Source organism: Salvelinus namaycush, chromosome 41 (genome assembly GCF_016432855.1).
Source record: "Salvelinus namaycush isolate Seneca chromosome 41, SaNama_1.0, whole genome shotgun sequence".
Taxonomy (NCBI): Eukaryota; Metazoa; Chordata; class Actinopteri; order Salmoniformes; family Salmonidae; genus Salvelinus; species Salvelinus namaycush.
This window is the reverse complement of record NC_052347.1, coordinates 780,567-792,706: the sequence shown is the minus strand read 5'-3', so window position 1 is coordinate 792,706 and position 12,140 is coordinate 780,567. Positions and strand designations below refer to the sequence as shown.

General features: G+C 43.5%; 1 protein-coding gene across 1 annotated transcript; it reads left to right on the top strand.

Annotated features, from left to right (window-relative positions):
* The first annotated feature begins 1,129 nt into the window (after positions 1-1,129).
* Positions 1,130-11,853, top strand: LOC120033936 (extracellular serine/threonine protein kinase FAM20C-like). The gene is made up of 10 exons (XM_038980340.1): positions 1,130-1,677; positions 1,873-2,051; positions 6,645-6,723; positions 8,437-8,529; positions 8,664-8,779; positions 9,152-9,332; positions 9,638-9,747; positions 10,018-10,099; positions 11,319-11,378; positions 11,601-11,853. The coding sequence occupies exons 1-10, from the start codon at positions 1,130-1,132 to the stop codon at positions 11,851-11,853; spliced, it is 1,701 nt and encodes a 566-aa protein (XP_038836268.1).
* Positions 11,854-12,140: the final 287 nt, after the last annotated feature.

Sequence of the window (12,140 nt, the reverse complement as noted above, 5' to 3'; positions counted from 1 at the left end):
TGCGTGCGTGCGTGCGTGCGTGCGTGCGTGCGTGCGTGCGTGCGTGCGTGTGTCTGTTTCTGGAGGGAGGGCCCTGGTGGTCAAAAGTAGTGCACTATATAAGGAATAGGGTGCCATTTGGCATGCAAGCTCAGTAGACGGAGGGTTGGGGCTGTAGACTAATGAGGCTGAAAATAGAGAATGAGAACCAGTCAATAGAGAATGAGAGCCAGTGGGTGACGACCCGTCAGAGTGTGTGTGTCTGTATCAGTGTGTGTATGTCTTGTGTAATAAATCCCATCTACAATTCAATCCAATTACACATTACGATATGTATTTCTATTGAAAGTATCTGGTGTTCTAAAAAACGAATCCAAAAATATAGGGGTAATGTGTATGAATGTCCCCTCACTGTAACGTCCATCCCGGTCACTCTAACCTGGCTCCTCCCTCTGTTCTGTTTGAACTAGCGTGACCACACAGATAACAGGATCACTATCAGCTGTCTGTCAGGGAGAGAAAGGGAAAAAAATTGACTAAATGAAAATGTACTACAAGTGTAATTTTGCCCTGTCACATTTATTGAGGATCCAGAGAGAGCGAGAGAGAGGAAGAGAGAGTCTCACAACTTCTTGGCACATTGTGAGAAAACAAAGTAAGTAATGCATTAGCCATCCTGCTGCTGCTTCATACTGTGAATGTTGGAGCAGTGGGCCTTCAATAATATATTGATTCTCTTTAGCGGTGCTTGATTCTCAGGGTAGCTAACTGGAATCACATTGTGTCTGTGCTTTGATGGGGAGAGGAGATTGTTAGATTTGTTTCTGGAGCACCAGGAATACTGGCTGGCTGTTTCTGGCTGGCTGTCTGGTGGCTGGCTGCATAGCTGGTTGGCGGGCCGGATAGCTGTCTGTCTCTTTCTGAAGCACCAGGAATACTGGCTGGCTGGATAGCTGGCTGGCTGTCTTTTCTGTCTGTCTGTCCGCCTGCTTGCCCGGCTATGACTCTGTCACATTTTCCTTTGTTTCCTTTATGCCTGTTAATCTGTCATGACTCTTGACTCAACAACTGCCTTCTTCAGAGTTTTGAATATTATAAAGCAGATTATATTTGGAGGTAATGTGAATTGAAGTTTTCACTCTCTCCCAGCATGGCGAGGCAGGGCGTGGGTCGTCTCTCTCATTCCGTCTGTTTGGTATTGACATGTCTGTCCCTGGCTCTCCACCTCATCCTGGCCTTCTTCTGTCTCTCCGTCCTCCAAACATCCTGCGTTATCCCCCCCCCCTCCTCCTGTTCCTCCTCTTTTCCTGGAACTATTCCCCATGGAAAACAGGGGAGATCTCACCCCCTTTCCTCACAAAGCAGCTCACACAAATTACCAGTAAGTCGCATGAATGGAGACTTTACCAAAATGGCCGCCCACATAGACCACAAGGTGGAGGCCTCACTCAACATTGTCAATGAGAAGGAGAAGGACAAAAAGCTGATTCAAACCAAAATGGCCACCAAAGTGAGCCAACGGGTCAGCAGTCGCTCCAAGCTGGAGGCCCTCTTCAGCCACCCGCTGTATAACCTGCCACGCAAACATCTGCTGGAAGACGATTGGCTGCTGAAGTTGAAGCCAAAGAACAAGGGAGGGGACAGTGAAGAGGAAGATGAGGAGGAGGACAGTGACAAAAGCAGTGAAGATAGTGAGTGGTGAGTGAGAGAAAGAGGAGTGGAAGACCACTGATAACAACAAAGTAGAAAAATTAAAGAGGAAAGAAAATGCTTTCTAGATAACAACAAAGTATATCATTCTGTCATAGCATATTACTTTTCTCATACATTTGTGATACCCATTGCTTAATTGGCCTGTTTCCCCATCCATCTTCCCTTGCTCTTTCCATATAGGCAGAGTGACAGCGAGGAGGATGGCTATGACCGAGCTAATTGGACGAGAAGTGCGGACACCCACCCTGCCTGGCTGAGGTACCACCTTGGGATCTCTCGCTGGGAGCTGTATGACAGGAATGACCCTAGCGTTGCCGAGGTGACTCAACAGATGGCCACACAACGCATCCTCAGCGCAGGTGAGAGGGTTGAGCTGGGGTGTGGACATGTAGCTAAGATTAGGATTAAGACTAAGGTTAGGATTGAGCCGGGGTGTGGACATGGGGAAGCTAAGGTTAAGGTTAGGGTTTGGGTTATGGCTAGGGTTAATGTTGAGCTGGGGTGTGGACAGGAAGCTAGGGTTAGGGTTGTGGTGGTTGAGGCTAGCGTTAGCCCAATGACTGGAAGGATACTAGCAGGCTAGTTAGCATTAGCTCACAAAATTACCTATAAATCAAATGTATTTATTTTTATATATAGCCCTTCGTACATCAGCTGATATCTCAAAGTGCTGTACAGAAACCCAGCCTAAAACCCCAAACAGCAAGCAATGCAGGTGTAGAAGCACAGTGGCTAGGAAAAACTCCCTAGAAAGGCCAAAACCTAGGAAGAAACCTAGAGAGGAACCAGGCTATGAGGGGTGGCCAGTCCTCTTCTGGCTGTGCCGGGTGGAGATTATAACAGAACATGGCCAAGATGTTCATAAATGACCAGCATGGTCAAATAATAATAATCACAGTAGTTGTCGAGGGTGCACCACCTCAGGAGTAAATGTCAGTTGGCTTTTCATAGCCGATCATTTAGAGTATCTCTACCGCTCCTGCGGTCTCTAGAGAGTTGAAAACAGCAGGTTTGGGACAGGTAGCACTATAACTTTCTTCATATTGGACATAGAGACTTAAAAATTGTATACAGGAGTTCACTTGACTCTGGGGAAGTACATAAAAGATGATGTATTCATTACCAAAATCCCAAAGTATCCCTTTAATTTATACTGCTTTTTTGCGTAAACTAAGCCACAAATATTGTAATTCAAACACGACTGTCTGCAGTACAACAGCCTGTGGCACCACTGTAGCTTGCTTTTAAACTAAAGTACTGTAGCTATTCCAAGTCAGTTGGGTTAAATGCAGGAGCCTTTGTGGTGATGGTACTCTTTTATCTTTCAACCCCAAGGGGAAGCCCAAAATCCACAAACAAATCAAATCAAATCAACAAGATGATGACTGTGTTACTAAGCAGAGTTGAGATCAACTCTGTATCAATCAGCATGAACTGGACATGGCGTAAACTACACTGAACAAAAATATAAACGCAACATGCAACAATTTCAAAGATTTTACTGAGTTACAGTTCTAATAAGGAAATCAGTCAATTTAAATAAATTCATTAGGCCCTAATCTATGGATTTCACATGACTGAGAATACAGATAAGTATCTGTTAAAAAAAGGTGGATCAGAAAACCAGTCAGTATCAAATCAAATCAAATGTTATTTGTCACATGCGCCGATTGCAACAGGTGTAGTAGACCTTACAGTGAACCGGTTAGTCGAGGTAATTGAGGTAATATGTACATGTAGGTAGAGTTAAAGTGACAATGCATAGATAATAAACAGAGAGTAGCAGCAGCGTAAAAGAGGGGTCTGAGTAGCCCTTTGATTAGTATCTGGTGTGACCACCCTTTGCCTCATGCAGTGTGACACATCTCCTTCGGATAGAGTTAATCAGTATGTTGATTGTGGCTTGTGAAATGTTGTCCCACTCCTCTTCAATGGCTATGCAAAATTGCTGGATATTGGCAGGAACTGGAATACACTGTCGTACACTTCGATCCAAAGCATCCCAAACATGCTTAATGGTGAGAATACAGTCCATGGAAGAACTGTGACATTTTCATCTACCAGGAATTATGTGCAGATCCTTCCGACATGGGGCCATACATTATCATGCTGAAACATGAGGTGATGGCGGCGGATGAATGACACGACAATGGGCCTCAGGATCTCGTCACGGTATCTCGTGCATTCGAATTGCCATCAATAAAATGCAATTGTTTTTGTTGTCCATAGCTTATGCCTGCTGATACCAGAACCCAACCGTCACCACAGGGCACTCTGTTCACAACGTTGACATCAGCAAACCACTCACCCACAGGACGCCATATACGCTGCCATCTGCCCGGTACACTTGAAACCAGGATTAATCTCGGAAGAACACACTTCTCCAGCGTTCCAGTGGCCATCCAAGGTCAGCATTTCCCCAATTAAGTTGGTTACGAATCCGATCTGCGGTCAGGTCAAGACCCTGATGAGGACGATGAGCACGCAGATGAGCTTCCCTGAGAGAGACGGTTTCTGACAATTTGTGCAGAAATTCTTCAGTTGTGCAAACCCACAGTTTCATCAGATGTCCAGGTGGCTGGTCCCAGACGATTCTGCAGGTGAAGAAGCCAGATGTGGAGGTCCTGGGCTGGTGTGGTTACACATGGTCTGCGGTTGTGAGGCCAGTTGAACGTACTGCCAACTTCTCTAAAATGACATTGGAGTTGGCTAATGGTAGAGAAATTAACATAAAATTCTCTGGCAACAGCTCTGTTGGACATTCCTGCAGTCAGCATGCCAATTGCATGCTCCCACAGAACTTGAGACATCTGTGCCATTGTGTTGTGCGACAAAACTGTACATTTTAGAGTGGCCATTTGTCCTCAGCACAAGGTGCAGCTGTGTAATGATCATGCTGTTTAATCAGCTTCTTGATATGCCACACCTTTTAGGTGGATGGATTGTCTTGAAAAGGATAAATGCTCACTAACAGGGATGTAAGCAAATTTGCGCATAACATTTGAGAGAATAAGCATTTTGTGCATATGGAACATTTCTGGTATCTTTTATTTCAGCACATGAAACATGGGACCAACACGTTACATGTTGCGTTTATATTTTTGTTCAATATATGCCATTCTTGAATTATACAGACCACTAGCAATAACCCTAACCATAGCTTCATGTCCACACCCCGGCTCAATCCTAAACCTACAATGAAGAGATTACCCTGGGAGGCTGTAAAACATTGTCTGATGGCCCTCAATCCTGTCTGTTGTGAGACTGTTCAGAAGCCTTTGTTGGGAACCATTTGTTTATCTATCACATGTAAACAGGGAAGTAGCAGTACTCTAAAAAATGCTAGGTTGTTTGGTTGACCATGCTGGGTTGCAAGCGTTGGGTCACTTAGTTGGGTTGTTTTCTTTAAAATCTGCTGGATTATTGGTGCTGGGTGCTGGGTTATTGGTGCTGGGTTATCAAGATATGACTCAGTGGGTGAGCTCAGAAGACTAGAGGATTGTTTTAGCAGGGGCGTGGCTTTTAGATAGTTATTTTTGGCCACCCGTGAAAGTAAATGTCATTCCGGTTCATCTGCTTTGTTGTTATTTCATGTTAAGGTTGAACACTGCCACTTTAATCAATGTTTCCCAAGACCCTATGGATATTTCAATGTTGGGATAGGTAGATAATAATGTTATGAATTTTATGTTATAATATGTCATGTGCAAAAAAAATGACATTTGCAGTGTACAAACATGATGAACAGGAAATACATTTGCAATTACAGGTGGCCAAAAATAATTGTCTGAAACCCATGTCTCTAATAGGCCACGCCTCCTGAAAATAACATATGGAGCTGCTATGTCATCCCAACTAATGGTTAAAAAAAACAACTGATGGTAAAATAAACCCATGTTTGTATAATCCATATTAACGCGACCCAACTGGCTGGGTCAAACTAACCCAGTGTGTGTTCTGTCCAATATTTACCCAGCGCTGGTTTGCCAAATAAGCCAAATAGGGTTGTTTTTAACCCAGAATTTTTTTGTGTGCCAGGCTACTGTGTATGGGTTTAAGCGTGTGGGGAAGGGGAAGGGGAAGGGGGAGTGTGAGTGTTGTGTGTGTGAGTGATTGAGTGAGTATAATAATTAAACACAATCTAAAGAAACAAACAAAAGCCCAAAGCAATTCTTAAACACTAACCAATCAACCATAGACTGTGAGGATGAAATGTAAAACCACTGAAAGCAATTATAAGTCTTTAAACTGCAAAATACACAAAGTGGATACACCAAACTAGAACGTCAGCAAATGGACGACAGTAAAGAAACAATCAGAGTAGAAACTTGAAAGCCAGATCATCGAAATCTCCAGCTCCTCTGATCTTTTGTTCTGAGGTCAGTCAATATAATCCTGCACTGATCATAAAAAATCCCACTCACACATCCACGCATGTAAACACACACCAAACATATGCTCACACACAAACACACGCATACACACAAACACTTTGAATACTGTATGGAGATTGTGTTGAGCATAAAAGATTACGCAATAATCAGCTTGTGTGTGGGCTGGCCCATAGCCACATTTCATATACTCCTCCTCATCTTCCTCTTCCTCCTCCTCCTCTCTAAAGTCCCCTAGATTCTAGAATCACCACTAAAGATACCAGACCGTTTTTGATGTTCAGCCACATACTGTACTTTATGTAACGAGGACACCCTGTGGAGAACTGGGGTAACTGCATTTATGTAAAATCCACTAGAAATACTGTACTATTACCAGAATAACGCCATCAGTGCAGTCAATGACAAGTACCTATGGTGTATTTCCTTTATGTTGTGGAGACCCTGTGACTTTCATGTGTTTTAATGTACGGTAAGTGTGTCTGTGTGTTCTGAGGGTCTGCATGCTGGTGTGTGATTATTATGGTGATGCTGGTGTGTTGTCTGTTATGTGTGTTTCAGTGCAGAAGAGTGGGGGTACCCAGCTCAAGCTGATCATGTCATTCCCCAACTACGGACAGGCCCTCCTCAAACCCATGAGGTGAGAATCCACGATACGATATGATATATGATACGATATATGATATTTATTTATTTGACCTTTTTTTGACCAGGTTAGTCTCATTGAGATTAAACATCTATTTAGTAAGAGAGGCCTGGCCGAAAAAGCAGCACACAAATTGTCAACATTTACAACATAAAACACTACAGTTTAAAAACATCAGCTAATACATTTAACAGGCCCATTGGAGTGTTTCAACTAGGGGTCAAAATATTGACCGCCCCTTAAATCAATTTCCACCATACTTTTTACCCTAGCTTTAAAATAATTTAGGGAGACGAACTCCTGTAGTTTCAAGTCATTTTGTAGCTCATTCCAAGTAGAGAGGGCAGAGTACTGGAACACTTTTTTACCTAGCTCTCCACAGGCAATAGGCACCATCAAAGAGATGCTGTCCTGTGAGCATAGGCGATAATTGTCATTCATCTGATGGACAATGTAGGTACACAGGTAAACTGGGAGCAGTCTTAGCATGGCCTTATAAATAAAAACGTACCAATGACTTAGTCTCCGAAGAGCTAAGGAAGGCCAGCCCACTCTCATATAGAGGGTACATTCCGTGTAGCTCAGTTGGTAGAGCGTGGCGCTTGCAAACCCCAGGATTGTGGGTTTGATTCCCACGGTGGACTAGTATGAAAATGTATACACTCACTACTGTACGTTTCGATTGGATAAGATAAAACTAAAACATTTGCAGGGATGAAGGAAGGCTTTGGAGTTTGTAACAAACCTCAGCAGTGTACAGTGTCCAGCATATGTAATGATGCCACAGGGGCAAACATGTACAAGTTATCACCATAGTTAATTACAGGCAAGAAGGTAGCGGGTAAAAGTATTTTTCTCACTTTTAAAGAAAAAAACGACTTATTTAGAAAATAAAACCCCAATTTGAGCCTGAGCTTTTTCACAAGACCCTCTATGTGGGGTTTAGATGTGAACCACTCATCTAACAAGAAACTCAAGTACTTGTAAGTTGATGCCCTTTCTATTTGCTTGTCCTGCATAGTGACTATACATGGAAGAGTCTAAAAGGCTCAATGCGACATCTGCAGTGTCGGCCGTACAGCATTTACTGCGACACGGCCTCTGCAGAAGTCAGGGTATTTATACTCCGTGCGCTTCGTAAAGCAGAGCTGTTGTCAAGGAAGTACGTTTTTTTTTATACTGGACCTCCCGCCCCACCTACCATCAACCAATCATGTCAATGCAGAGTAATATATAGCCCTCCGCATTGTTAAAATTTGGGCAGCGCACGGCGATGCAGTACAGAGCTCAATTTGACCTCTGCATGCCTCCGGGGGGTCTGCAATTGCGTCACACCCTCCATACGGCACCTCCGACCCCATTTTCAGATCAAGCATAAATTGGCTTTAATGGTTTCATCTTAGATTTCATGAGAACCATTAACTTTGTCTTATCAGCATTTAAGAGCAACCTCGGCTGACAGAGCTGAGCCTGGACAATAGTAAAGGCACATTGCAGTTCATCAAAGAACAATATGATATACAATACAATATGGCGTACAATCCGATATACTATGGTATGATATACCATATGATTTACAATGCGATATGATACTATACAATACAACACAACAATACACCTTTATTGTATCAGTCACATAACACTCTGTCACAGTAATCTTATTTTGGAGGGGAAAAAATCACATTGTTCTGTGTGTGTTTTATGCAGGCAGGAGAGAGATGCAGAGACAGACTTCAACCTGTTCTACTTCTCTGACTTTGAGAGACACAACGCAGAGATTGCTGCCTTCCACCTAGACAGGTGAAAACAATAAATTATGGACCTCCCATCTGAGATTAATCTGTGTGTCAAAAGAAAGAGAAGAAAATAACTACTAAATCGCTACCACTGATTTCTCTCTCTTTATCTGTGTCTGTGTGTGTCCTCTCTCTCAGGGTGCTAGGTTTCTGTAGAATCCCTCCAGTGGTAGGTAGACTCATCAACATAACCACGGAGATCAGAGCTATCACCACAGACCACAAACTATCCAGAACCTTCTTCACCTCTCCTGGTGTGTGGCGGTTGGTCCAATCAGCTTTCATAATCAAATCTAACTCTCCCGGTGTGTCCAATCAGCACAGATAGCAACCAAATGTCCCTCCTTCTCTGTTATTACGCTTGTGTGTGTATAGTGGCTTGCACTATGTGCTAGTCCAGAGTTTTCCAAATGGTTGGTCGGGTTGCACTGGTGGGCTAGTTTACTTTCCGTTTCGTTCTGGGTTCATGACTGGTCACAAGAAAAAGTTCTAAATGCTTTTAGATGGGTTATGACCCCAAATGTTTGGCAACAACTGTCCACTGTAGGCCTACTACTTGCATTTGGTCAGTTTACTGTACTATTCACCCAACCCCTTCTCTCTCTCTCTCTGTCCGCCTCCCCCAGTGGGTAATTTGTGTTTCCATGGCCAGTGTGAATACTACTGCTCCACAGAGAACCCAGTGTGTGGTCGACCCCAGGTCTTGGAGGTGTCCCTGGCCTCCATGCTGCCTGACCTCTCCCTGGCCCCCAGACGCTCCTGGAGGTCCCCTTGGAGACGCTCTTACAGCCGCACCAAACTGGCACCGTGGGTAGTGGGTACCGAAATGGGCCCCTTGCCTGGGGGTCTCTAACTATGGGAGGGGTTGTGAAGAAACCATGTGAAGTATATATCTGTATTAGTGGTTATAAACTGTACAGTAGATGGCAAACCGATGGGTTGGAGGTATAATTCAACGTTTGGATTGCATTGATAGGATTCAACTGATCAATGCAATGTAATAATGTGTAGTAGTATCATATTGTCCCCCATTGGGAATAACCCGTGCATTTGACTAAAGCATACACGTGTTCGAGTCCATACCTCACATGCTTCATACCTCACTGTTTCAGATGGGAGAAGAACCCAGATTACTGTGACACCGTGAAACAGACTCCTCCATACAGCCAAGGCACCAGACTGGTGGATCTAATTGACATGGTCGTTCTGGACTTCCTCATGAGTCAGTAAGCACACTGAACAACACAGCTTCTACTACTATTACTACTTCAGTAATTCCAATATTCTTGAATCAGTAACAATTCGACACACTACCTTGATTTTTGCTCTTTTTCTTTTTATTGAGTCACCGAAGCAATACATTCCATAAGAATGACAAAATGTTCGGAACATTTCCCCCACATGACCAGGTTTGAGTCCACTGATAATGTGGAACAGATTTTGAATAGACAGAAAGCAATAAGCTATTGTTTTGCTTTAATTCCTACTAAAGGTAATATGGACAGACATCACTACGAGACTTTTGAGAAGTTTGGGAATGACACTTTCCTGCTGCATCTAGACAACGGGAGGGCGTGAGTACCATACCTTCCTTCAATACCTTATAATGTGATACATACTGTATGTTCAGTGGCGATTTTAACATTAAAATATTGGATGTATCCAAAAAAAGCTAATATGCATCGAAAACACTACTCACACAAACGTTCTAACATTCAGTTAGGATCAGTTTACTTCCCATAGTTAAATTCAGCATGGGTCTACAATATTGCTACATTAATAAAGTTTTGGAACGCAGCCAATACACTATTCTGAGTGTGTCTGCCTGCCTTTTACCAAGACGCTCTGTTTTAGAATAAAGCAACACAATTTATAAAGTTAATCCCTCACTTCATCCATTGCATAGTTCCAGTTCCATGGGTATAACAGTGGCATCAAGCATTAACGAGCCGCGTCGTATAGCTACCTCAAAACAGATGTTAGCCACTGCTTCTATTCACCACCAACCACAGTTGAATCTTCTTTTCCAGCTTGCTTTATTTTTAACGGGTGGTCTTATTTCAATGTTCAGTGGCTGATGAGCACCGAAATGTTTTATCTCGACATTTTCTACATGGCTTGAAAATGATTTGCTAGGAGATAGTCAACATGATTCATGATAACTTTTGAGCTGGCAAGAAGAGGTGGTAAACGATGAAGTTGACACACGTCAGTCCAATCACTGGGGAAAAGATGTAGACTTATCTGTGGCAAATGACCTTGAGCCTTCTTGGACGGGCACTGCCAATTTAACTATGGCAGTACCCAAGGGGCAGAAGCTGCCTGGTCGTCAGTGAGCTCTTCCAGTAGGTGCTGCGGTGTTGTAAGTGACATCACCCTGAGCCAATCACGCGCAACCAGAGAAGATCAACAACGCCTACGCTCTGTGCTTTCTCTGGCTGCCCCTCCGCCACAGAAGGCACATGAGCGAGGCTGAAACAGCTGCATTCTGGATCTGCCTTACACAAAGAAAATTGACCACAACAATGATATGACATGGAGGAGTCAAGTATGCTGCTATATTAACTCAAGCAGTTATTTTGTTTAAATTGTTTGCTAACTGATACGATATAATACTGTGACACTAATTAATGCCAGAATTACATGCAGAACAGGGCCATCTGCTGGACAGTGCTTGGGCTGTGCCTCACTTGCCCTGAATGATGCGTCGCCAGTGCATATGTTGAAGTTGTTGTAGTTTATACATACCGATATAACAGTTATGTAATATTGTGGAAATTATGTTATTTTTAGGTTTGGGCGTCATTCTGTGGATGAACCCTCCATATTGGTGCCCTTACAACAGTGTTGCAGGTAAAACTATCAGCTTGTATAAAGATCTGGACAACTGCAGCAGAAAAAAAGTGCAAGAGGAGACTCATCTCTCCCTTCTCGTTCTCTTTCTCTCTCTCCCTTTCCTCCTCTCTCTCTCTCTCTCCTTGTCTTCCTTCCCTCTCTCTTTCTCCCCTCTCTCTCTCCTTGTCCTCCTCTCTGTCTTTTTCTTCTCTCTCTCCCAAATCTCTTTCTCCGTCTCAGGATCCGTCGTTCCACTCTCATGCGTCTGCGTCTCCTGTCCCTCCCGGGCTTCCGTCTGAGTGATGTCATGAGGGAGTCTCTATCCCAGGATCCCCTGGAGAGTGTGGCCCCCCTCCTCTCTGTACAACACCTCTCCGTGCTGGACCGTCGTCTGAAAACCATCCTGCAGGCTGTACACACCTGTCTGGAGCACCATGATGACGTTATCTATGATGACCTAGAGGGATATGATGTTAACTTATACCGGCACTAGACAATAATTAAGACTGAACATCCATTTACAAAACCATCACTGCAAGATGTCTATCATTGGATTCAGCTGTGGTTGATGATAAGATGATTGTATTTATCAATCAATCAGTTCATTATTTGTGTACATGCATGGCACATTTGAACTGCGTGTGCTGCCTTATGAAATAAAAAATGCTAAAGTGTTGTAGCATTACCAGGGTGGAGTTGTGTTACTGGAGTTTTCAGACAGCAAGGCCATTTGATCACAACAATGCCAGCACTCAGTAGAAAGATAACGCAGTATATCAG